Below are 27,345 nucleotides of genomic sequence, written 5' to 3' on the forward strand. Positions count from 1 at the left end.
CTTAGGTTGTTTCCATGTCTTGGCTATCATAAATAATGCTGCAATGAACATTGGGGTGCAGATACCTCTTTGAGATAATGATTTCATTTCCTTTGGATTTATACCCAGAAGTGGAATTGCTGGACTATACAGTAATTCCATTTAAATTTTTTTGAGGAACCTCCATACCGTTTTCCATAACAGCTAACCCAATTTACATACTTACCATGAGTGCACAAGGGTTCCCTTTTCTCCACATCCTTAACAGCATGTTATCTCATTTTTTAAGTAATAGCCATTCTAACAAGTGTGTGGTGATATTTCACTGTGGTTTTTATTGAGCACCTTTGTATGTACCTATTGGCCATCTGTGTCTTATTTAGGAAAATGCCTCTTCTTTTGCTGCACAGAAGCTTTTTAGTTTGATGTAGTCCCATTTGTTACTGTTCTGATTATTATAGCCTTGTAGTATAGTTGGAAATCAGTAAGTGTGTTGCTTCTGGCTTTGCTCCTCTTTCTCAAGATTGCTTTGCCTATTTGGGGTCTTCTGTAGTCCCATACAAATTTTAGGATTCTTTTATCTATTTCTGTGAAAAATACCATTGGAGTTTTGATAGGGATTGCACTGAATCTATAGATGGCTTTGAGTAGTATGGATATTTTAACAATAGTAGTTCTTTCAATCAATGAACACAGGCTATCTTTCCATTTATGTCTTATGTCTTCTTCAATATCTTTCTTCAATGTTTTATACTTTTCAGTGTACCGATCTTTCACCTACGCACTAAATTTATTAAGAATTTTATTCTTTTTGATGCTACTGTAAAATGGGATTGTTTTCAGAATTTCATTTTCAGGTGGTTCATTGTTACTGTATAGAGATGCAACTGATGTTTGCATGTTGATTTTGTATCCTGCAACTTTACTGGATTTACTAGTTCTAAAAGTTTTTTGGTGGAGTCTTTACAATTCTCTCTATATAAGATCAAGATACCTGCAAACAGTAATAATTTTACTTCTTTTCTGATTTGGATGCCTTTTGTTTCATTTTCTTGCCTAACTGCTCTGGCTATGTTGACGTATGTTCCCTCTACATTGAACATGTTTAGAATTTTTATCATGAAAAAGGTGATGAATTTTGTCAAATGTTTTTTCTTCATCAATTGAGAGGATTATGTAATTTTCAATCTTCATTCCATTAATGTGGTGTATCACATTTATTGATTTGTGTACGTTGAACCATCCTTTCATCGCAAGGATAAACCCCACTTGATCACAGTGTGTGATTATTTTAAAGTGCTATTGTATTCTGTTTGCTACTATTTTGTTGAGACTTTTTGCATCTATATTCATCAGAGATATAGGCCTGTAGTTTTCTTTTCTTGCAGTGTCTTTTTTCTTCACAGAATTAGAAAAACTTTATTATGCAATCATACATCAATTTTTTCCATATTTAATGAACAAATGAAAATCCCCTGTAAAGTTATAACTACTACTGATTCCTTTTATAGGAACGTTATTGTAGAATTAATTATTATTTGATTTAAATATCTTTATTGGAGTATAATTGCTTTACAATGTTGTGTTAGTTTCTGTTGCACAATAAAGTGAATTAGCTATAAGTATACACATATCCCCATATCTCCTCCCTCCTCAGCCTCCCTCCCACCCTCCCTATCCCACCTCTCTAGGTGGTCACAAAGCACCGAACTGATCTCCCTGTGCTATGTGGCTGCTTCCCACTAGCTGTCTATTTTAGATTTGGTAGTGTATATATGTTCATGCCACTCTCTCACTTCTTCCCAGCTTACCCTTCCCCCTCCCCGTGTGCTTAAGTCCATTCTCTACGTCTGTGTCTTTATTCCTGTCCTGCCCCTAGGTTCTTCAGAACCTTTCTTTCTTTTTTTAGATTCCATGTATATGTGTTAGCATATGGTATTTGTTTTTCTCTTTCTGACTTACTTCACTCTGAATGACAGACTCCAGGTCCATCCACCTCACTACAAATAACTCAATTCGTTCCTTTTTAAGGCTAATATTCCATTGTATATATGTGACACATCTTCTTGATCCATTCATCTGTCGATGGACACATAGGTTGCTTCAATGCCCTAGCTATTGTAAACAGAGCCACAGTGAACATTGGGGAACATGTCTCTTTTTGAATTATGGTTTTCTCAGGGTATATGCTCTGTAGTGGAATTGCTGGGTCATATGGTAGTACTTATTTTAGTTTTTTAAGGAATCTCCATACTGTTCTCCATAGTGGCTGTATCAATTTACATTCCCATCAACAGTGCAAGAGTGTTCCCTTTTCTCCATACCTTCTCCAGCATTTATTGTTTGTAGATTTTTTGATGATGGCCATCCTGACGGGTGTGAGGTGATACCTCATTGGGGTTTTGATTTGCATTTCTCTAATGATTAGTGATGCTGAGCATCTTTTCATGTGTTTGTTGGTAATCTGTATGTCTTCTTTGGAGAAATGTCCATTTAGGTCTTCTGCCCATTTTTGGATTGGGTTGTTTGTTTTTTTGATATTGAGCTGCATGAGCTGCTTGTATATTTTGGAGATTAACCCTTTGTCAGTTGCTTCGTTTGCAAATATTTTCTTCCATTCTGAGGGCTGTCTTTTCGTCTTGTTTATGGTTTCCTTTGCTGTGCAAAAGCTTTTAAGTTTCCTTAGGTCCCATTTGTTTATTTTTTATTTTATTTCCATTACGCTGGGGGGGGGGTCAAAAAACACCTTCCTGTGATTTATGTCAAAGGGTGTTGTGCCTATGTTTTCCTCTAAGAGTTTTATAGTGCCTGGCCTTACATTTAGGTCTTCAATCAATTTTGAGTTTATTTTTGTGTATGGTGTTAGGAATTGTTCTAATTTCATTCTTTTACATGTAGCTGTCCAGTTTTCCCAGCTCTACGTATTGAAGAGGCTGTCTTTTCTCCATTGTATATTCTTGCCTCCTTTGTCAACGATAAGGTGGCCAGATGTGCGTGGGTTTCTCTTTGGGCTTTCCATCCTGTTCCATTGATCTATATTTCTGTTTTTGTACCAGTACCATACTGTCTTGATTACAGTAGCTTTGTAGTATAGTCTGAAGACAGGGAGCCTGATTCCTCCAGCTCCATTTTTCTTCCTCAAGATTGCTTTGGCTATTCAGGGTCTTTTGTGTTTCTATACAAATTGTAAAACTTTTTGTTCTAGTTCTGTGAAAAATGTCATTGGTAATTTGATAGGGATTGCATTGAATCTGTAGATTGCTTTGGGTAGTATAGTCATTTTCACAATGTTGATTCTTCCAGTCCAAGAACGTGGTATACCTTTCCATCTGTTTGTATTGTCTTGGATTTCTTTCATCAGTGTCTTATAGTTTTCTGCATACAGGTCTGTCGCCTTAGGTAGGTTTATTCCTAGGTATTTTATTCTTTTTGTTGCAATAGTAAATGGGAGTGTTTCTTTGATTTCTCTTTCTGCTTTTTCATTGTTAGTGTATAGGAATGCAAGCGATTTCTGTGCATTAATTTTGTATCCTGCTACTTTACCAAATTCATTGATTAGCTCTAGTAGTTAACTGGTAGCATCTTTAAGATTTTCTATGTATAGTATCCTGTCAGCTGCAAAGAGTGACAGTTCTACTTCTTCTTTTCCAATTTGTATTCCTTTTATTTCTTTTTCTTCTCTGATTGCTCTAAAACTTCCAAAACCATGTTGAATAATAGTGGTGAGAGTGGACATCCTTGTCTTGTTCCTGATCTAGAGGAAATGCTTTAAGTTTTTCACCACTGAGAATGATGTTGGCTGTGGGTTTGTCATATATGGCCTTTATTATTTTGAGGTAGGTTCCCTCTATGCCTACTTTCTGGAGAGTTTTATCATTAATGGGTGTTGAATTTTGTCAAAAGCTTTTTCTGCATCTACTGAGATTATCCTACGGTTTTTATCCTTCAGTTTGTTAATATAGTGTATCACATTGATTGATTTGTGTATACTGAAGAATCCTTCCATTCATGGGATAAACCCCACTTGATCATGGTGTATGCTCCTTTTAATGTGCTGCTGGATTCTGTTTGCTATTATTTTGTTGAGGATTTTTGCATTTATGTTGATCAGTGATATTGGCCTGTAGTTTTCTTTTTTTGTGACATCTTTGTCTGGTTTTGGTATCAGGGTGATGGTGGCCTCGTAGAATGAGTTTGGGAGTGTTCCTCTCTCTGCTATATTTTGGAAGAGTTTGAGAAGGATAGGTGTTAGCTCTTCTCTACATGTTTGATAGAATTCACCTGTGAAGCCATCTGGGTTTTTGTTTGTTGGAAGATTTTAAATCACAGTTTCAATTTCAGTGCTTGTGATTGGTCTGTTCATGTTTTCTATTTCTTCCTGGATCAGTCTTGGAAGGTTGTACTTTTCTAAGAATTTGTCCCATTTCTTCCAGGTTGTCCATTTTATTGGCATATAGTTGATTGTAGTAGTCTCTCATGATCCTTTGTATTTCTGCAGTGTCACTATTACTTCTCCTTTTTCATTTCTAATTCTGTTGATTTGAGTCTTCTCCCTTTTTTTCCTGATGAGTCTGGGTAATGGTTTATCAATTTTGTTTATCTTCTCAAAGAACCAGCTTTTAGTTTCATTGATCTTTGCTACTGTTTCCTTCATTTCTTTTTCAGTTATTTCTGATCTGATCTGTATGATTTCTTTCCTTCTGCTAACTTTGGGGGTTTTTGTTCTTCTTTGTCTAACTGCTTTAGGTGTAAGGTTAAGTTGTTTATTTGAGATTTTTCTTGTTTCTTGAGGTAGGATTGTATTGCTGTAAATTTCCCTCTTAGAACTGCTTTTGCTGCATCGCATAGGTTTTGAGTCGTTGTGTTTTCATTGTCATTTGTTTCTAGGTATTTTTTAATTTCCTCTTTGACTTCTTTAGTGATCTCTTGGTTGTCTAGTAGCATATTGTCTAGCCTCCATGTGTTTGTATTTTTTACAGTTTTTTTTCCTGTAGTTGATATCTAGTCTCACAGCATTGTGGTTGGAAAAGATGCTTGATATTTCAATATTCTTAAGTTTACCAAGGCTTGATTTGTGACCCAAGATGTGATCTATCCTGGAGAATGTTCTGTGTCCACTTGAGAAGAAAGCGTATTCTATTGGTTTTGGATGGAATGTCCTATAAATATCAAATTAAGTCCATCTGGTCTAATGTGTCATTTAAAGCTTGCGTTTCCTTATTTATTTTCTGTTTGGATGATGTGTCCATAGGTGTAAGTGGGGTGTTAAAGTCACCTATTACTGTGTTACTGTTGATTTCCCCTTTTATGGCTGTTATCATTTGCCTTATGGATTCAGGTGCTCCTATGCTGGGTGCATAGATATTTACAATTGTCATATCTTCTTCTTGGATTGATCCCTTGATCTTTGTCCTTCCTGGTCTCTTGTAGTAGTCTTTATTTTAAAGTCTATTTTGTCTGGTATGAGTATTATTACTCCAGCTCTCTTTTGATTTCCATTTGCATGGAGTATCTTTTTCCATCCCCTCACTTTATGTGTCCCTAGGTGTGAAGTATGTCTCTTGTAGATAGCATATATATGGATCTTGTTTTTGTATCCATTCAGCCAGTCTGTGTCTTTTGGTTGGGGCATTTAATCCATTTACATTTAAGGTAATTATCAATATGTATGTTCCTATTTCCATTTTTTAAATTGTTTTGGGTTTGTTTTTGTAAGTCTTTTCCTTCTCTTGTATTTCCTGCCTAGAGAAGTTCCTTTAGAATTTGTTGTAAAGTTGGTTTGGTGGTGCTGAGTTCTCTTTACTTTTGCTTGTCTGTAAAGGTTTTAATTTATCCGTTCAATCTGAATGAGATCCTTGCTGGGTAATCTTGGTTGTAGGTTTTTCCCTTTCATTACTATAAATATATCTTGCCACTCCCTTCTGGTCTGTAGAGTTTCTGCTGAAAGATCAGCTGTTAACCTTATGGGGATTCCCTTGTATGTTATTTGTTGCTTTTCCCTTGATGCTTTTAATATTTTTTTTTGTGTTTAATCTTTGTTAGTTTGATTAATATGTGTCTTGACATGTTTCTCCTTGGGTTTATCCTGTATGGGACTCTCTGCTTCCTGGACTTGATTGACTACTTCCTTTCCTATGCTGGGGAAGTTTTCAACTCTAATCTCTTCAAATATTTTCTCAGACCCTTTCTTTGTTTTTCTTCTGGGACACCTATAATTCGAATGTTGGTGTGCTTAATGTTGTCCCAGATGTCTCTGAGACTGTCCTCCATTTTCATTCTTTTTTCTTTATTCTGCTCTGTGGCAGTTATCTCCACCATTCTATCTTCCAGCTCACTTCTCCGTTTTTCTGCCTCAGTTATTCTGCTATTGATTCCTTCTAGAGTATTTTTGATTTCAGTTTTTGTGTTGTTCGTTACTGTTTGTTTGCTCTTTAGTTCTTCTAGGTTCTAGTTAAACGTTTCTTGTATTTTCTCTATTCTATTTTCTAGATTGTGGATCATCTTTACTATGATTACTCTCAATTCTTTTTCAGGTAGTTTGCCTATTTCCTCTTTATTTATTTGGTCTTGTGGGTTTTTACCTTGCTTCTTTACCTGTAAGATATTTCTCTGTCTTCTCATTTTACCTAATTTACAGTGTTTGAGGTCTCCTTTCCCTAGGCTGCAGGGTCATAGTTCCTCTTGCTTCTGTTCTCTGCCCCCAGTGGCTAAGGTTGGTCCAGTGTCTTGTGTAGGTTTCCTGATAGGAGGGACTGGTGCCTGCACTCTGGTGGGTGGAGCTGAGTCGTTTTTCCTCTGATGAGCAGGGCTGGGTCAGGTGCTGTGTTTTGGGGTGTCTGTGAGCTTAGTATGACTTTAGGTAGTCTGTGTGCTGATGGGTGGGTTTGTGTTTCTGTCTTGCTTGTTGTTTGTTGTGAGCTGCTGGCAGTTGGGTGGAGATGGGTCTTGGATTCAGATGGAGGCTACCGTGAGATCTCTCAGTGATTAATTTTCCTTGGGGCCGGGAATTCTGTAGTGTTCCAGCATCCTGGACTCAGTGCTCCCACTCCAGAGCCTCTGGCCCGACTTCTGGTCGAGGGACCAAGACCCCACAAGTCACTCATCCTGGCAATAAAGGGGATTAAAAAAAAATACTAACAAAGCCCCAGACAAATGCTATAAAGTAAAATCAAACAATCAGAAACAGAAACAAGGTAACACACACACAAAAGAAAGAAAAATAGAACCAAATAAATCAAATAGCAAGAGAACCACCAGACAAACAAAAGAACCCAAGAATGAATGAAATCAAACAATTAAGAAGAAAGCTGACAAAAACCAAGAAAGAAAACCAAAGCAGAGTGCCAACTGAAGAATGAAGCAAAGAAACAGAACTGACAAAAATGATATAAAAAAAGAAAAAGAGAAAGGGGAAAGAAGACAGAAGAACAGAAAAGCAATGTAGAAACAAATATTAAAAAAAAAAAAAGTAGAAAGTATATTTAAGGAAAAAAAAGACAAACAAAACCCTGGAGAAATGGTAAAAACAAAATCAAACAAAAAGAGAAACAAGGAACACACACACACATAAAAGAAACAAAAACAGAGCCAAATAAAACAAAAAGCAAGAGAACAACCAGACAAACAGAACTCAAAAGTGAAATCAAACAATTAGGATTAAAACTAACAAAAACACATAAGCTAAAGACAAAACCAAAGCAGTGTGACCACTGAAGAATAAAGCAAGGAAACAGAACTTACAAAAATGATTAAAAAATAATAATAAAATAAAATAAAAAGGGAAAAAACACAGACAACAGAAAAGCAGAAACAAATATATATATTAAAAAAAAGGAAAATAATATTAAAGAAAAAGAAAAAGGAAAAAAATTAGGGAAAAGAACACAGAAAAGAAAAACAAAGTAAAAATAGAAATGTATAAAAAAAATAGAAAGTAAAAATATGTTATAAAACATGGAGATCCCAAAAGAGTAAAAAAAAACCTAAAACCAAAAAACCAAAACCAAAAAAAAGCTAGAACCAAGAACAGAATGAATGAAAACATAATAAAATTAATAGCAATAATTATGTGTCCCTGGCATCTCTGCTGTAAGTGTCCTTGCACACGCCGTGAGCCACAGCCCACCTCCGCCTCCCCAAGAGGCTCTCCTCTGCCTCTGGGCTGGTCTCTAGACCTTCTGTGGGCCCTGTGGGCACCACTCAGACTCTGATCTGGCCCAATTCCTGCATGTGCTGCCCTCAATGTCCACAGCTGCCAGAGCTAGACCATTTTCATTTGTGGGAACACTCATTGTCTACTCAGATATTCCTTAGACGCAGGATCTACCTAGCTGATCGGAGGGATTTAGTCTGCAGCTTGTACAGCTGATAGAAGGATTTTTGATCTTCCTTAGTCACCCCATCCCTGGGGTTCAGCTCTGGTTTTATCCCCACCTCTGCGTGTGGTCCACCCACAGGAGTCTGGTCCTGAGGTTGCCTTGGAGCTCTAGGGTCTGCCCCCATGAGGACCGGGTGCAGAGGTGGTATGACTGCTTGGATCGTGGGAGCCCCGACAGCCCCAAATGCACAGGGAAGCTGGCAGCCACAGGCACAAGAGATATGGCCCTAGTGAGGGCCTTTTCTGGTGCCCGGCATAAGGCACATGAGGGCCAGCCTTAGTCAGGGTTTTTCTGGCACCCGGCAGCAGGCGTGCAAGGGCCAGCCCTGAGAGGGCTTTTTTTTCCCCTTATTTTTTGCCCTGCAGCCAGCATGTGAGGGCCAGCTCTGATGGGGCTTTTTTTATTGCTCAGCAGCCGGCGCACAGAGCCAGCCTTGAGTGGGCTTCTTTTATTGTCGTCAGCAGGCACTGGCATGTGGGGAGAGAGAGGTTACAATGGTGGCTCCTCCCCCCTCTTGTGACTCAGCAATAGCGCCCTGCTTCCATGGCAGTCCAGTCTTCCTCCACAGGCATTCCCTGCTGCAGATTTCCTCCCTCCCGTCCCTTCAGTCTGTCTCCCCACAACCAACAGCAGTTCTCTCTGGGCCTGTTCTCCAATCCCCATGCGCCAGCTCCCAGCCCCCTTGCACACCTGTGAATACACATCCCAGTCCGGGGCACATAGGGCTGAGGTATGGACCATCTGTGTATTTCTCACTCTGCCCCGTCTGCCAGAGACTGGCCACTTCACCTTCTTCTGACAGCCTCAAATGCTGCCCTTCTGTCCCAATCGATTTCCCCGTCGGAGAGGGGGTTTCCCCAAATTCGGGCATCTCTCCTCTGCTTCAGCTCCCCCGACCCAGAGTGCAGGTCCTGTCCTAATTCCTCTCCTTCTCCTTCTCTCTTTTTTTTTCTGTCCTACCAGTTATGCAGGGATCTTTATAGTCCGTTCCGGTGTCCAAGGTCTTCTGCTAGTTTTCAGCCAGTGTTCTGTGAGAATTGTTGCATCTACAGATGTATTCCTGATGCATCCATAGAGAGAGATGAACTCCATGCCCACTTACTCCTCCGCCATCTTGAATCTCTCTTCTTGTAGCGTCCTTATCTGGCTTTGGTATCGGGGTAGTGCTGTCCCTGTAAAATGAATTTGGAAGTGTTCACTCCTCTTCAACTTTTTCACAGAAGAAACTGAGAAGAATTGGTATTAATTCTTCTCTATATGTATATGTATGGTAGAATTCACCGGGGAAGCCATCAGGTTGTGGGCTTATTTTTGTTGGGAAGTCTTTGATTGTTGATTCAGTCTCCTTACTCCTTCCGTCTGTTCAGATTTTCTGTTCCATCATGGTTCAGTCTTGTTAGGTTGCATGTTTGCTAGGAAGTTATCTGTTTCTTCTAGGTTATCCAATATGTTGGCAAATAATTGTTCATAGTAGTCTCTTATAATCTTTTGTCTTTCTATGGTGTTAGCTGTAATATCTCCACTTTCATTTAGAATTTTGAGTCCTTTTTTTCCCCTTGGTTAGTCTAGCTAAACATTTGTCTCTCTTTTTTAAAAGCCAACTTTTTTTGTTGCTTTTTTCCTATTGTCTTTCTAGTTTCTATTTCTTTAATTTCTGCTCTAATATTTACTATTTCCTTCCCTCTGCTAACTATAGGCTTAGATTGATCTTTATTTTCTAACTCCTTGAGGTTTAAAATTAGGTTGTTTGAGCTGTTCTTTTCTCTTAATGTAGTCATTTAGTGATATAAATTTCTCTTAGAACTGGTTTAAAAAAATTTTTTTTTACATCCCGTAAGTTTGGCATGCTGTATTTTCCTTTTCATTGTCTCAAGATAATTTCTGATTTCCCTTTTGATTTCTCCTTTGATCCAATGGTTTTTCAGGAGCATATTGTTAAATTTCCACATATTTGTGATTATTTTCATTTTCTTTTTGTTACTGATTTCTAGTTTCACACGATTGTGGTTAGAAAAGATTCCTGACATGATCTCAGTCTTCTTAAATTTGATAAGATTTGCTTTCTGGCCCAATATGATTTATCCTGGAGAATGTCCCATGTATGCTTGAGAAGAATGTATATTCTGGCGCTGTTGGATGGAATATTCTGTATATGTCTTAGGTTCATTTGGACCATAGTGGTATTCAGGCCTTCTGTTTCCTTATTAATTTTCTGTCTGGATGATCTATCCAATATTTAAAGTGGGGTACTGAGGTCCCTAATTATTACTGTATTGCCATCTATTTCTCCATTCAGTTCTATTAATATTTGCCTTAAATACTTAGGTGCTCCAATGTTGGGTGCACACATATTTACAATTGTTATATTCCCTTGATGAATTGACCCCTGGACCATATAGTGACCTCTGTCTCTTGTGACCAATTCTGACTGAAAGTCTATTTTATCTGATGTAAGTATAGCCATTCCTACTCTCTTTTGGTTTCCATTTGCATGGAATATCTTTTATAATCCCTTCACTTTCAGCCTGTATGTGTCATTAAAGCTAAAGTGAGTCTCTTGTAGGCAGCATATTGTTGGATTTGTTTTTCTTTTCTTTTTTTTTATCCTTCATCCACTCTGTGTCTTTTCGTTGGAGAATTTAGTCCTTTTGCATTTAAAATAATTATTAATAGGTAATTACTGTCATTTTGTTAATTGTTTTCTGAGTTTTTTTTTTAAGTCTTTTATCCTTTATTCCTCTCTTGCTGTCTTACTTTAATTTTTTTTTAAAAACTGGTACGCTTTAACCCCTTTCTCTTTATCTTTTTTGTATCTATGATAGGTTTTATTCTTTGTGGTTACCATGAGGTTTACATTAAACATCTTATAAATATAACAGTTTATTTTAGCTGATTACAAACCTTCACTTGTGATGTTGTGTAATGATGCATCTGATACTGTTAGTGTTTTCAGTAGAAATGATGCATTATCACCTCAGAGTCTAGTCAGTTAAAATCCCAGGGAACTTCTATTTATTCATTTCTCAGCTACTGAAAGGATGCCTTTACTATACTTGGTACTGGGAATATGGAGGCCAATAAGACATACGGTTCCTGTCCTCAAGGAGTTTAAAGTTTAACGGGGACATAATAATTATATAAACAATTTACAAAATTACAATTGTGTTAAGAGCACCAAAGAGAAGTACCACAGGTTGGGAGCATATACCATGAGCAATTCTGAAGCAAAATAGCGCTTTGAGGAAGAGATATAAGCAAAGACTTAAGATTAAGAGTTAAGAATTGAGAGAAAGAACAACAGCACATGCAAAATTGAAAAGGAGCTGGATGACATGGCAATGAGAGATCAGTCTGGTTCAAGTACATTGAGGAAGGTAAAAGGGGACCTGGAAGTAAGTAAGTGAGACCTTGCAAGAACTTGGAGACCAGTTTAAGGAGTTAGGACTTAAAGTGTAATGAGAGGCCACTAAATGGTTTGAAGCAGGGGAGTAATAAGAAGAGATTTACAGTTTAAAAAGCAAATACTTACTACGTGTGGAAAACAGATTCAAGTAAAGAATGGTTGTAGGAGACCAACTGGGAGGGAGGCAATGGCTGTAGTCCAGGCAGGGGATGATGCAGCACAGGCTAGGCTGGAGGTGGTGGTAATACAAAGAGATTCAAGATCTATTTAGGGCTTGATGACAGACTTTATGTGGGGAATAAGGAAGAGGAAAGTGTTAACCCTAAAGTTTTTTTGCATGAAAAATGGAGGAGATGATAATGCCATTTTACTGAGACAGCAAATTCTTATATAAAAAGTGTTGTCAGACTGGGCTTCCCCATCCTGAACTTGGGTAATTAATGTTTTCAACTTACTGCAAGACTTTTATATTCATCCCTGTTGATTTTTTCATTTCTTTGGCTCATACTTCCAGTCGGTTCGGATGTTTAAACATCTTTAGTCTATCATCCAACGTCTCCTGTAAATCCTCCCAGCTTTTTATCATCTACAAATTTGGTAAGTCATACTTTGTAATCATTTACTAAGTTGTTATTAAGCATGTAAAAAGAGAACAGAATTAAGTACAGTGCATCCTTAATAATCTCTCTTCAGGTTGGCACTGGTTCATTAAGCAATACAACTGAGGTGTGTAACTAGCACCAGCAATAACACTGAACACTGAGGATGTGCCTAGCACTTAATGTCCATTATTTAATTTATTCTTCATGAAATTAATTTTTTCCATCCTCAAATACTCATTGAGCTCTTGTTATATGTCAGGAACTGAGGTAGGCACTATTATCATCCCCATTTTAGAGATAAGGAAACTCAGGCTCAGAGGTGAAGTAACTGGTCCTAAGTAACACAGTAAAGGACAGAGTTATAATATGAACCCCAGCTTGGAGACCCTCCAAACATATGCTGCTAAAAATTGAGTTTTTATTTTGTATACTTAAATTTTATATTTTTTTAATTCATAAGTCCAGATCTAAGGTGTAAGTGAGCGCGCGCTCATTAGGAATTTTTCCAGACCAGTTTCTCTGTTACTTATATCAAAGAACTTCTCAGTATTATCTCTAATATATATTATAATTTCTACATATTTTTCATGGCATCACGTTTTTAGTTAAACTGAGGGCTTTTTCCCACACCTACCCTCACAAAGTTCAGTTTGTTGATCAGATAATACAATTCTTCTCTCTTCATCTCTTCTTTCATGGTCAGCATTATAAATGATCCTGTTCAAATTCTAATATCTTTATTAGGTTAGAAACCAATTGTAGAAGTCTAAGAAATGAAGATTTTTTTTATATAGGTGGGATTTGTTATTTACATTTTAAGAAAAATTGCTGTATTTCAAAAATATTTTTTATAAAATCGGATAATTGAATTTCACAATATTCCCTTTGCACACAAATAATAATAACAAAAAGTTGCGAAGTTGGAATTTAAGAAAATAAATGCAAATAAGGTAAACAAGATTCTGAACAAACAGGACTCCTCCTGTCTCCAATTCCAAAGAAATATTCCCAGAAGAAGAATGTTCTGGTTTAAAAAAAAAAAAAAAAAAAAGGAAAGCAAGTAAGAATTAACCCAGAACGCACTTGGTTTTTACCAGTAAGTCAATTTCATTTCAGAAGTGTGACACTCTATGTCCAGGAGGTATATAAAAAAATTCTCTGCCAATATCAAAACTCAATAAAAAATTTTCAGTTTAGACAAAGAATAGTTGTTTTATAAGGCTTATCACTGCAAGACATTATACAGCCAAGAAAATGTTACCAAAAATCTAACTGGCTAGGATGACTGTCATTTTAAAATTCAGGAACACAACAGAGGGGTTTTACCAAGTAAAGTCTCAGCACTCAGCTTCTAACACATTGTAGGTTTTTCAAAGGCTGCATTTATTTAGTTTTAACAACAACAAAAGAGCTACATCTACTTAGTTTCTCACTTACATGCAAAACATACTTCTTCAAACATCAAAATAAATGTTTCCTAAGCACTAACATACCTAAGAAAATTCACTCACCTCTAAGTTTCTGGAGGTCCTCCTTCAAATCAGGCCCTGCCAGCATGAAGATACTTTCTGACACAGGATTCTTATCAGTAAGGCTTTCATTGCTGGTATTCACAATAGCTGTACAGTTTAGTAATGCCACATCTCCTTTCCTGAGGAAAATAAATAAATAAGAGCAAGTGTGGGGAAGAGGAGGCAGATAAGAAAGCTAGTTTCTAATTGTTTCAAAACATTCTATCTTCACTCCCTTCACAACATTGGTTTTACCAGTTCACAAGCTTAAGCAATAGTAAAAAGTTGTTTCTGATTTGGAAAGGCTAATACGGCATCTCAGATAGATCTTGAACGCAACTGCTATAACCCTGAAACCCACAAAACCATCATGTCATTCCTTTGCTTCTTTCATATTCCTCTTACATTGTAACAGAGTCTTACAGAGCTGAAAGTAGGTGGTTTAAAGAGTTTAAACACAGCAACATTATTCATAATAGCCAAAAAGTGGAAACAACCCAAATATCCATCAACTAATGAACTGATAAACTGAATGTGGTATACCCATGCAGGGGAATATTACTTGGCCATAAAAAGGAATAAAGTACTGATTCATACTACAACACAGATGAATCTTAAGAACATTATGCTAAGTCACAATTGATTCCATTTATACGAAATGTCCAGAATAGGCAAATCTATAGAGATAGAAAGTAGATTAGTGGTTGGCTAGAGCAGAGAGTTGGGGGCGGGGGCATATACTAGCACACAAGCTTAAACAGTAGTTAAAAAAAAGTTGTTCCTGACTCAGAAACGCTAATATAGCATCTCAGATAGATCTTGGATGCAAGTGCTACAACCTTGAAACTCACAAAACCATCATGTCATTCCTTTGCTTCTTACGTAAGAGATGGGTGTGAGATGGGGAGTGACAGCTAATGGGAACAGGACTTTGGGGTGATGAAAATGTTCTAAAATTGACTCTGGTGACGGTTGCACAATTTTGTGAATATACTAAAAACCACTGACTTGTACAATTTAAACTAGTGCTTTTGTATGGTATATGAATTACATCTCTAAAGCTTTTTTTAAAAACAGAAATGTACTACTACTACTACATGCAACAACATGGACGAACTTTCAAATAATTGTGCTGAATGAAAGAGGTCAGACTAAAAAAAGAGTACACGATTCCATTTATATAAACCTCTAGAAAATGCATACTAATCCATAGTGACAGAAAGATGAATGATTGCTTGGGGATGTTGAGGCATGGAGGGGCAGGAGAGAGGGATTACCAAGGGACACAAAAAAACTTCTGGGGTGATAAATATATTCACTATCTTGATTCTGGTGATGGGTTCATGGGTGTATACATGTCAAAATTTACCGAACTGTACACTCTAAATATATGCAGTTTATTGTATGTTAATTATGTCTCAATAAAGCTGTAAATGTGTATGCAAAGTAGTATTTCAATAATGCAAGGGTTCACAAAAAAGAATCTAGAAAAAATTATGAAAAAAAGAATCTAGAAGAAATTATGAGAAAGTATTATTATATCATGATATGATTTAAACAAGGAATTACCAGAGAACCACTTTTCCATTGATATTCTTATTGTAAAGAAAAGGTGATCTAATAGTCTCTTCCTGATATGTTTCAGCTGCAGTATCAGAAGTAGTTAATTGTTCTTCACAAGAATTGCCCCAGCTTGGTAGTGTATCCACATCCACAAACTGGGAAGGTGCACCCAAGGGATCCATGGAATGGGAACTTCAGCTTGTCTTTTCCCAAATTCCTCAGCAGTTCAATATTCACTGTAGACTTTAGCTTAAGAGAAAAGAAAGAATCATTTTAATAGAGAAGCACAGGTATTACTTTACTTCTATTAGAGTAAAAAACAAAACTCTGCTGTGAAATGCTCCAATAGTACACTGTGTGATTATAGTCACTTAAACAGTCCATTAAAAAATCAAACGTACAACAATGAGTTACTACAGCTTTTTTAAAACAGGAAGAAAGAGGGATTATTTAAACACAAATTATTTTCAAAGAATTACAGTCATTTAAATAATCACATGGCCCATCAATTCTACTTTCCAGAAACACAGGACTATTCATTCAACATTCATTGAGTGTCTGCTATTGGCGGGGTAGGGGGAGTGTCAGGTGCTGCAAGAGATACAAAGATAAATACTATGTACAACTTACAAAGTTCAGTCTAATACGGAGGATGAGAAGCAGGGAGGTTACTGCAATCAGGTAGTAAGAGATAAAGGTCTGAACTATGTAGAGAAACAGATGGAGAGGAAGGCATAGATTTGTGAGGCAATATACAAAGGAAAAATTAACAGGGTTTGACAATTTATAGACTATAGTATATGAGACACCGATGTGGTATAAGGTTGGTTGTCCAGAAATGTAGAATTAGAAGAGAAGGGTGATAGGAAGACACATAGTGTCAAGTACCACAGAAACTCATGGGAAATTTAACATGATACTTCATTTGGCAATAAGTCAGATAGCTATTTCAGTAAATAGCTAGATTCGTTCATTCAGTAAACGAATGGTAGATTCGTTCATTCGGTAAATCTTTATAAGCACCTATATGTGTCAGGTATTGTTCTAGTCACTGGGGATATGGTGAATAAGACAGAGCAAGTCCCTACCCTTAGAGAGCTGATGCTTCCTTGAAAGCAGATGAAAAACGATAAACAAACAAGCAAGCAGGTATCTAATAGAACGACTGGAGGCAGTGAGTATTATAAGAAAAAGGTTATATCTGAGTAGAGAGCTAAATAAAGTGAGAGAGCAAGCCATGTGAAGCTCTGGAGGGTGCGTCAGGCAGAGGGAATGGCAAGTACAAAGGCCAAAAGGGCAGGGAAGAGCTTGGTCTATTCCAGAAGAGCGCAGAGGCTGGTTTGGCTACAGTACAGTGAGCTAGGTAATGAGTAGCAGGTGATGAGGCTGGTGAGCCAAGGAAAGGCCAGATGATCTAGTTTGTAAGCCATGGTGAGAAGTTTAGATCTTAATGTAAATGAGGGCAAGCTATTAGAGGGTCCCTATAAGGATAATGACTTAATATAAATATTTGAAAAGATTACTCTAGCTACAGTGAAACTGAGTGGGGGCGAGAGTAAACGCAGAGACCAGTAGAAAACGACTGGAGCAATCTAGGTGATGGTGATGAAGGTGGTGAGGAATGATTAGAATTGGAATGAATTTTGAAGGTAGGGTCAACAAGACTTTCTAAATGCACCTGAGGGGGTGAGGGAAAAGAACAGAATCAAAGGTTACTCCTAGATTTCCTGCTTGAGCAATTAAATAGATGGTAATGCTACTTATAGAGAAGGAAAAGACTTGAGTAAGTTGCAGGTGGAGTAATAATCAAGGTACTTTTTTCCTTATGTTTTTGCATGTGTTAGTTTGAGATGCCCATTATATGCCCAAGTATGTATATCAAACATGCAGTTGGCTGGCTACATGAGGCTAGAGCCCAGAGGAGAGGTCAGGCTAAAGATATAAATTTGGAAGTCTCAGCATATGGATGGTATTTAAGACCACCAAGAGAGAAAATGCAAATAGAGAATAGATCCAAGGACTCAGTCCTAAGGCCAAATTTAGAGGCTGGAAAGAGGAAAAGTTTAAAAAAAAAAAAAAGAGAGAGAGAGAAAAGCATTGATAAGAATGGAAGGAAGATCTGGAAAGTGTGGTACCCTAAAAGCCAAGTGAAGAAAGTAATTTTAGACAGAATGCTCAAGAGGGGTCATCTAGGGTTAAATGCTACTGAAAGGTTGAGTAAGGACTAAGAACTAATTAGTCGGTTTGTTAAATTGGAGATCGCTGGTAACACTGAACATACATGAGAGCAGAGAGATGATTAGGGAATGACAGCTGGTATGTGAACTTCCTGAGAAGCTTTTCTGTATGATCCTAATGTTTGTTAAGAGTCAAGGAGAAAAAGCATGCCTTTCTATACCTAATTTCTTGCTGTTTCTTGCTGAGAGACATGGGATACTAATTGGAATGAACCATGGATTTGACACAATATTCTAATTCCTGCACCAACACTGTGTGGTAGGAAATGTGCTCATTTATATAACAATTTCAGAAAGGCCTTGTAGATGATACCAGGATAAAATTGTATCTGAGGATTATTCTTATTTGTTACTAAGTACTCCTTTGATATTATTTTGAAATAAAGAAACTAATTTAATCTAGAAGTTGGTGTTTAGTCCCTCCAATTGGCCTTTGAAACTAGAGGCAACCACAAGTCCTGTTGATCTGTTCACAAGTATTCAGCCTGGAACTGGACAAGCTGAACAGAGTACAAGTGAAGGCTACAGTCACTGTCTATGGCTGAACTGCCTTGAGCTCAATGGAATGACACCCTGCAGAAATTCATAATTTCAAAAAATTATCCACAGGTTTTTGGTGACGACTCATGCTGAAATTTCTTAACCATAATATTAAAAATTCCATTAAAAACAAACTTAGTTTTCATTTTGCAAACTTGAATGTCAAATTACAGGACAAAACTACTTCTTTAAAATAACTTTTCTTTCCAATTCTAAGTAATACTCACTTACAGAACATTTGAAAGATACCAAAAAGTAGTTCCTACCTTTTTCTGTGATAGGTAAAATCATAAGGTACGTACAATTTTGAATCCAGTTTCTTTAGTATTTTAAGGTAAATATTTCCATATGCAATTACACTTTGAGGCAGAAGCAGAATGGTAAAAGCTTGGGCTCTGTTATCGGAAGGCCTGAGTTTGGGTTGAGGACCTACCACCTAATAGTCATATTATCCTTGACTCTAAACCAGAGTTTTCTTATTTCTAAAATAGGAGTAATGTACTACTATGGTTATTGTGAGAATTAAATGATATAATCTGTATTAAAATTGCACAGCAGGGACTTCCCTGGCGGTCCAGTGGTTAAGACTCTGCCTTCCAATGCAGGGGGTGCAGGTTTGATCCCTGGTTGGGGAGTTAAGATCCCACATGCCTCTCGGCCAAAAATCCAAAAATACATAAAACAGAAGCAATATTGTAACAAATTCAATAAAGACTTTAAAAAAATGGTCCATATCAAAAGAATCCTTAAAAAAAACTGCATAGCAGAGCACCTGGCACCAAGCAAGGCACAATGAATGTTATGTTATAACTTTCTCAGAGCCAATGTGAAAGTCACCTGCACCACTGTTGAGATAAAGAGATGTTTTCATGTGTGGCAAAGACCAAGACACTCACTGTCAAAGACTCTCTAACGAGCATCAGATAAACCAAAAACAAATTGGTGAATTAAGATACACTCTTATTTATCTCAATGTCTGCCCTTGTAATGACTTGTTAATCCCTAACACCTAGATCAACCCTACATCTGTTTTCTCTGATCTGCTCCTGTGCCAGTAGAGGAAAAAAAAAAAAAAATCAGAAGTTATCCTCTCTGCTGTCAAAACAAATACCTGGTTTCCTATGTTAGCTTGGCCCTCCATCAACACTAACAGAAAATTGTTTTGAGTCATTCCTGGATGACTCTATGCTATTCCACACAGCATCTGTGATAGACAGCCTCCAAGATGTCCTTCAATGATACCTGCCTCCTGATATTAATGCCCTTGTGTAGATGCCTCCCATACTGAATAAGGCAGGCCAGTGTACCCAACTGGATATTGCAGAAATGACAGTGTGTGACTTCCAAGGATGGATCATAAAAGATATTGTGGCTTCTGCCATGCTCTCTTGGACTGCTTGCTCTGGGAAAGTGAGCTCTCGTGACATGGGGACACTCATGCAGCTCATGGAAAGGCCCCTGTGGGGAGAAACTGAGAGTTCCTGCCAACAACCAGCATGAACTTCCAGACACAGGAATGAATCACCTTGGATCCTCCAGCGCCAGCTGACATCTTGACCACAACCTCATGAGAAACCCTGAGCCAGAACCACACGACTAAGCAACTTTTGAATTCTTGACCCATAAAAACTGTGAGGTAATAAATGCTTATTTGCCTATTATGTCCCAGGCATTCATTCATTCAAGCACTGTTAAGTGCTGAGTCTCTGTCTAATGGAAGAGACAGCCCCACAAAAATCACACAAAGATATAATCATAGAAATACACACACAGTTAAAGTCTGTGATAAGTGTCCTACAACAAAGAAGGGGGGAGCTATTTAAATTGAAGAGGCAGAGAATGTCTCTTCCAGACAGTGAGAGTTGAGACCAAAAGTAGAAGAGTTTTACAGGCTGCGGAAAGGGTACATCTGGGCGCCTTAAGGCAGGAAAGAGCCTAAGACACTAAAGGAACAAAAGAAGGCCAACTGTGGAAGTTACAGTGAACCACAGGGTATTAGATATGTTACAAATATGCTTTCTAATCCTTACAATAATCCTGCAAAGTAGGTATTAGAACACTATTTTACAGTGAGGGCACCAAGACCCAGAGGTTCAATTACCAGCTCAAGGTAACAGAACTAGTAAGTGGTACCTTGAGATCCAAATCAAAGACCAGCTGGCACTAAAACCTGTGCCATTTCCATTATATCATATCACATTGCCTTCCGTCTTTTCCTGATGCTCTGAGAAAAGAGAAGTCATTGTTCAAATTATCTTAATTTCTCTCCAACTCAAAATGTCTCTATCTTCATTCACTCTTTCCAACTTCCAAGTGATTTTCGGGTATATTCCACACTTTTAAGCCTGCCAAATCACCTTCATTTAAGCATTTTACTGCACCTGACTAGCTTTCCTCTAAGAGAATGTAATGACATCAAGTATTCCTTCACTACATCTGATCTCTCCTTCCCCTGAGTCTCCTACTCTCAAATTTTTTCCCTACCCCATTTCTTCAGAATACCAACAAACTCCTCTTTTCACCATTTAACTTTAAGAGTAATCTGTTTCGCAGCTCTACTTCCTTTCCCTCCATTTATTCAACCCACTGCAGTTCTGCTTCCATCTCTATAGCAGTACTAAAGCTGCTTTTTCAAGGTCAACAATAATTCTCCAAATGTCAAGTCCAAGAGCTAATCAAATTTTAGCTGCAACCACTATTGATTATTCCCTCCCTGAAACTCTATTATCTTCTTTGACAGTACACCCTGGTGGTTCTCCTATATGTCCAACCACGTCTTGTCAGTATAGTTTGTTGGATCTTCTTCCAAGATCTTAAAAGTCATTGTGACACACAAGATACTGAGTGTTGAATGAGTAATAGGTAATGTTCAGAGCTCTTATTGTAGAGCAAAATTTAATGGCATTATATGAAAGTGTCATGGCATTTAACAATGAATTCTTTTTCAGCTCCAACTCTAAGCAGAAATGTATTTTTCTCATCAAAAAGAGATTTAAATCTCCCCCTCCCCCAACACACACACCTTGGCAATAAAGCAAATGGAGCAGCAAAGCCAAGCTAGGCAGGAAAATCTGATCCCTGATCCTTAAGGAACAGTGGTTCTTAACATTCTTGGAGTCACAGACCCCTTGGAGAATTACATGAAATATAAAAACCCTTTCATCACCCAAATTGTGACTACATGAGCTCATACAAGCACAGGTCTGGAAAAAAATCTGAGGGGTTTCCCAGACTCAAATTAGGAATCCCAGTGATAGAATACAGAGTGCTCAGGTAAGGAAAGGAGGAGGGGAAGGCTACAATAATCTACAGCTTTAGCCAGAATTTTGGATAACATTAAAGAGGAGCAGGACTTTCCACTGAAAATCAATTGATCAGTTCTGTATTTTGAACAGGTTCATAAGCAAACACAAAACCTTAGTAAAAACACTCCTGAAGCAAGACATTTACGTCCCAGGATCTCAAAGTTTACATGTAACAAACAGAAGGTTGCAGAATCAGATCTATTTCCTTAGCCATACTATCTTAAGGGTTATCTTCAGTACCTTCCTAGATGAGGATAAAGAGAACCCACTATGTACCTTTTACAATTCAAATTCATAATGAGTATATAACAGTTCTTATTACACTACAGCTCATCTTTTTTTTTCTCAAAATCTTGTCATCTTTTAGTTTAAGAAGTCCTCCAAATAGTGCTTTATATGATTAATTGGATTGGTTAGAGGGATTAGACTTTTATTTTTCAAGACAGGGCAGAATCAGGCAGAACGTCTTGGATCACTGTCTCAAAAAAATCTGATTTTTTGTCTGAATAAACAGAAAATGATATCATTTAAAAGAGAAAAGAACTTTAAATCTGTTTTCTTATTCTTCAAAATGCTTACATTGAATAGATAGGCCTGGATAAAAGTACAAAGAGAGCTGGTCCATGCTTTTGACCTCCATTCATTACCAGCTCTATTTCACTGTTTTTGTATAAATTATAGGTTTACCATTCTTTATGTCTTTATGTCTTCGTATTTCAATATTTTAAACTTCAAGGTACTTAAATATTTCTGCACAATACCCCATCCCAACACCAAATCTATTATATTAAGAATCATTCTATGCAAATAGAAAGAATGACTTTTTCTTTTTAGAAAGTTACTTAGATGGAAAAACAAATGGAAGAAGTCAAATATGTCAACAATAAATACAGTATAACAAAAAGATTTCTAAGTTGTGTCAACAGCCCAGGTCAAATTTAACACCATCATTCAAAACCAGCCAAACACATGCTCTAATGGTGAGTTAGTGGTACCACCTTCATATTAAAAGAACTTTACTGTGTTTCGTCTGTCGATGTCTAAACTGAAGAAGATAATTCCTGTGTACTGGTTTACGTGTGTGTGAGTGGCAGATTCTGGGTCTGCTGTGCTGTGTCGTGACTGTCAGTGTTTCTCTAGTTTTGCAGTAATGCCGTGTTGTTATTTATGCTCTGACAGATGTCACGTGGTAGGTTCTTTCTCAGGAACTCAATTTAACTATTATTTATTGATATATCGTTGCCTGTGAAACGCTTCTACTGGCACAACTTATTGTTAAAGTTTTGAATCCAAAAAAAAGAAAAAGAACTTTACTATGTTTCAATTATAAAATTAATACATTGAGCAATTCTGAAACTTCAGAAACTAAGGTTATGCTCTTGAAGCAGTGCATTGGGAAGTTATAAGATGCATTATCTTAGCACTCAATCAAAGTTGCTTACAACAACTTTCATTAAAATTATTTTTTCTGGGAATTCCCTGGCGGTCCAATGGTTAGGACTGGAGAGGGCGTGGGTTCGATCCCTGGTCAAGGAACTAAGATCTGGTAAGCCATGCGATGCAGCCAAAACATAATAATAATAAATAAAACAAAATGATTTTTTCCATTTGTGATTGTCCTTTCCCATAATATTTAATAATGTTAAATTAATTTTTTTAAAAGATAAAATCATGACTCATTCTAATACAAAAATGAACATGGTTCAAGATTTTATTTAACTCACAAAGGAACCAGCCAGATGGTTGATAAAGGGAGTCCCAAAATTGGGCTCATTAAGAGATCAGGAATACTGAAATGAATGTACGTGAGGCAAAACTTCCACTCAACCCCTAAAAGACATGTAGAATTTTCATGTCTACAGATAAAATGATTTAGTATTGACAGTAGTTATCTACAGTTTATACAGCTGTAAAATAACCTTCTTAGAATCAGATAATACAAGGGGTGTCATCGATGTGGAATCTAGACTATGTATTAAAGCACGTTTTTTCCTCATATATATACACATTTTTTCGTATATTAGCCATACACGCTCACCTAAATGCTCCCTTCCCCATCAAACTTACTGAAATAAGTCTATTGCCACAATTTCCTCCCTTCTCATTCATCCAACCCACCGTAGGCTTGTTTCAAACACCTACACTGTTACATCTATTTACAGCCTGATCATATTCATTCTCTACTCTTGTCATTTTCTTGAATATGGAAGACTAGGTGAACATGTCTTAAAAACTCAAGAAACGCCTGAAGAAAATCAGGTAATATAGATAAAAGTCTATTTTCTAAGCTGGCTGCAGCTATCTTGAAGGCACAGGCTTATTTCTTTTATATACCTATATGTTAGCTTTAATCTTCCACAGCTACAGACATCAGAACTCCTTTCTAAACACTTTTATGCAGCCCAAGAATAAAATCGGACAAAACTGCAAGAAAGAAAAGCTAATTCCCACTTGGTGACAGCGCACCTAAAGCCTCAATTACCAAGCAAGGAGGAGTCAGCCCTGGTCACTTCCCCCTCTGGCGACCAAGGAGCGGAAACCGAAAGCCAGACCAATGTCACTCCAGGGACTGCGGAGATCCAGACAACTCAGCATCCTAGGCTCAGCGCCTACCCAGCCCTGATTCGAGCAGCTCTCAGTCCGTGAAACGCCCAGTCCACACGAGCGACCAGACAAACTCGACTCCTGCACCCCAGGGCGCGCGCCTCCCCAGGGGCTAGAGCACCACTGTCCCTTGTGCCCGGGTCTGCCTATCCTCTATCTTCTGGTGGGTAACTTCTCCCCGACAGCGCCTCGGGCGAGAGGAACCAGACCAACAGCGGGGGTGGGGGGGTGGGGCCTGTGAGCGCCAGGCTCATTTTTGCGGAGAACTGACAAAACCAGCCCTCTATGCCCGCACCCCTAGCCCTGGCCGAGTCCCGTGCGCCTCCCGCCGCGCCCCCGGCCCGCTCCGCCCCGCCTTCCTTCCCGGCCTCCGTCCCGCCTCTCACAGCATTCCGGCGGTCCCATCCGGGAGGAAGGCACGGCGGGTTAAGTTCCTCGTGGAAAGCGGCCGAGCGGCATCCCCGGACAACCCTTGCCAGGAGCTCGGCGGGTAAAGCAAGCCAAAGTCCCAGGAGGCTGGAAGGACCAGCCGCAGGAGCCCTGGCCGGCGAAACACCGCCTTCCGCTCCCGGCCGGCGCTCACCAATCAGAGCCCGGTTCTTACGTCATTTCCCCCAGAAGGCAAAGGGAACGTCGGGCGGAAGAGGCTCCTTGAGCGGACCCGGAAGGGGTGGGTTCGAAGGGCGAGTCCAATCAGTCCGGAGCCTCGTGGAGGCCGAGGTAGGTACCGTAGGTGCTCGGCGGCTGAGCGCCTTTGTTCTGCTCCTCGGGTTTGTTTGGTCCTGGCTGAGGCCTTCCTGGTGCCAGCCGCAGGCAAGGCAGGGGGATTTGGGGCCGGTCTCGAGGGTGGAGGGGCACCTGGGCCTCTGCGGGAGCCCCACCTCCGTCCCCGGGAAGCCGGCCGCGGACACCCGAAGCTGGTGCGTGCGGTGTTGAGCTCGTTCACCCGGCGCCTGCAGGGCTCGCCTGAGGATGGTCTGGCAGCGTGGTGGGTGTGCGGAACCCCCACTTCACCCTCTCCTGACTGAAAAATTGGTTTAGGGACATCTGACAGGTCTGTTCCGGCGGTCCAGCCTTTCAGCGTATCATAGAAGCATGTTTTCGGGGGCTGTGGCTTAAGAAGCAGGGATGGTAGGGGCATAGAGGAAGGTTAGGTCGTGAACTCTCTCCGAAAAGCGTCATATACACACATGCGTGTGAGACACAAGTGACCAGTACCAGGTTGTATGGAAGATCGTTGAAGTTTTGAGGCAATGGAAAAGGCTTCGAGAATTGGACTAGCCCCAAAGGAAGTGGGCCTCAGAGGGTAACACTTAGGTAGACGGGCGAATGCATGTTATTCTAAGGGAGAGGAACAGTTTTAAGAAGGCAGGGTGACAGGACAAGGAGGGAAACCAGCTAACCTGACAGAAAATTTTATGCGAGAACTGAAGAGGAATAGATAGGTTGAGTTCTTGGGAAGTGCACACAGTTCAATTCTTAAAGGGTTTTGGGGTAGGATTAGTGCGTTTGAAAAGATTAGTCAAGTAGTATTAATGACTTTTAAAAGAAAAGAATGAAAAACATGGAGGTGGAGGTGCTACATAGTGCAGGAACCCAGTGATAAAGAGCTGGAACAGAAAGTAGTGGAAAGAGAGAAAAGGATCCTCCTTCAGAGAAACAGGTAGAAGTAGTTTCTGACAAAAGAGAGGACGGAGGCAAAGACAAATAGTTCAGTGGTTAAAAGAAGAAATTTTGGAGTTTGGTTTGTAATCTGGCTTTGGCACTTAAAACCAGCTGAATGACTTTGAGCTAGCTGTTTCACATCTCTGTGTCTAGTTTCCTTGTCTGTAAAATAGGGATAAGAATAGTACCTGAAAAAAAAAAAAAAAAAAAAAAAAGAATAGTACCTGTCTTGCAAGGTAACTGTGAAGGATCCTTTTAAGCACTTTACATGTATTAACCCACTTAATTCAATTAATTAATTATGATTAATCCAATTAATAAATATGAAATTAACTTCATATGTTTACTCGGTTATATACATTTTAATGTATCAGTTACCATATAGTAAGCACTCTTTCAGTATTGGCTGTCTAAATAATATTAATGAGCCAAAGGTTACTACAAGGTTTTGAGCCTGAATGGCATGGAGAGCTGTGTGTTTTAGAGTTAGAAAAAAATGAGTAAGGTTCAGGAAGCAAGGTAGGTTTGGTTTTATACACGTTAAATGTGATACTGCAAGGTATTCCGATCGGGATGTCTGATAAGCTCTTGGAGCTATATAGTTGGTATTCAGGTATGTGGGCCGGACTGGAAGTAGGGATGTGGTGGGTCCCTGGGCCTAGGCATGCTGTATGAAGTCTCCAAGGAAAATACTGTGGTAGATGGCGGAAGACTACCATGAACAACAATTACAGTTAAGGGGCTGGGGCCAGAGGAGTAAGATGAATTAGTAAAGAATTGATCAAATGGCCCAGGTTAAGAGCGTTTTTGCCATGTTAATATTATCTTCCCTTCACTTTTAACTGGCTTTATGTTGGTTCCTGGGAGAAGAAAAATGAGGCCTGTAAGTGGTCATTAAAAGAAAGTATTAATACAGGCATTGAATATTTTCCTGTTAAAGTAGACTAAAATATCAGGTTGCAATAGAAAGAGACCCTGTAGCGTTAAACCAAACAAACTGAACCAACAACAACAACAAACAAAAACAGCTCCAGAAGAAGGCTGTAACTTCTGTTTAGTATTCTTGTGTTTTTTAAGTTGCACCGGTGTTTGGAGGAATACCTTTCACATTACCATATTAAGAGCAGGCAAGCTTAATTTATCTCCTTCACCAGTTGTCTCTTATGGTAACCAAGTGTTTTCAGTGAATTTGATTTAGTGCAGTTGTTAAAACCAAAGCTGAGTCCGCCCCCCTGTGGGCAGTCAAGCCAGTCTACTGACACCGGGTTGTGGTGAAGGGAAGTGCAGCGTTTATTGCAGGGCCCTCAGGAGAAGGTGCAGCTAATGCTCAGAAGACACCCCTCCCACCCAGTGGCTTTCAGGGAAAGGTTTTTAAAGTCAAGGTGAGGGAGAGGGGGTGGGGCAAGTCATCAGCTGGTGGGCATTCTTCTGATTGGTTGGTGGTGAGGTAATTGGGAGTCAACACCATCAACCTTCTAGTTCCAACTGGCCTGGAGTCTATGTGATGGTGGTCAGCATTCAGTTAACTTCTTCCACCTGGTTGGGGTTTCAGTATCTG

The 27,345-nt window shown here is 38.8% G+C and overlaps 2 protein-coding genes across 3 annotated transcripts in view; one reads left to right on the top strand and one right to left on the bottom strand.

The window, feature by feature from the left end:
* Positions 1-24,711, bottom strand: part of GDAP2 (ganglioside induced differentiation associated protein 2) — an 81,916-nt gene extending 57,205 nt beyond the window's left edge. Inside the window, exons 1-3 of the mRNA XM_068540591.1 lie at positions 24,509-24,711; positions 15,443-15,685; positions 13,874-14,013 (exon numbers count right to left, since the gene is read on the bottom strand). Of these exons, the coding sequence (XP_068396692.1) occupies positions 13,874-14,013; positions 15,443-15,618 (316 nt within the window). The 5' untranslated portion in view covers positions 15,619-15,685; positions 24,509-24,711. The remainder of the gene's footprint in view (positions 1-13,873; positions 14,014-15,442; positions 15,686-24,508) is intronic.
* A 7-nt stretch (positions 24,712-24,718) lies between these two features.
* Positions 24,719-27,345, top strand: part of WDR3 (WD repeat domain 3) — a 44,143-nt gene continuing 41,516 nt past the window's right edge. The window contains exon 1 of one of the 2 annotated variants that reach the window (XM_068540588.1): positions 24,719-24,842. The gene's annotated coding sequence lies outside the window, so the exon portion shown is untranslated. Of the gene's footprint in view, positions 24,843-25,156; positions 25,177-27,345 lie in introns of those variants that run through there. The other variant, XM_068540590.1, reaches the window with a different exon arrangement.

This window comes from Eschrichtius robustus, chromosome 3, assembly GCF_028021215.1.
Source record: "Eschrichtius robustus isolate mEscRob2 chromosome 3, mEscRob2.pri, whole genome shotgun sequence".
Taxonomy (NCBI): Eukaryota; Metazoa; Chordata; class Mammalia; order Artiodactyla; family Eschrichtiidae; genus Eschrichtius; species Eschrichtius robustus.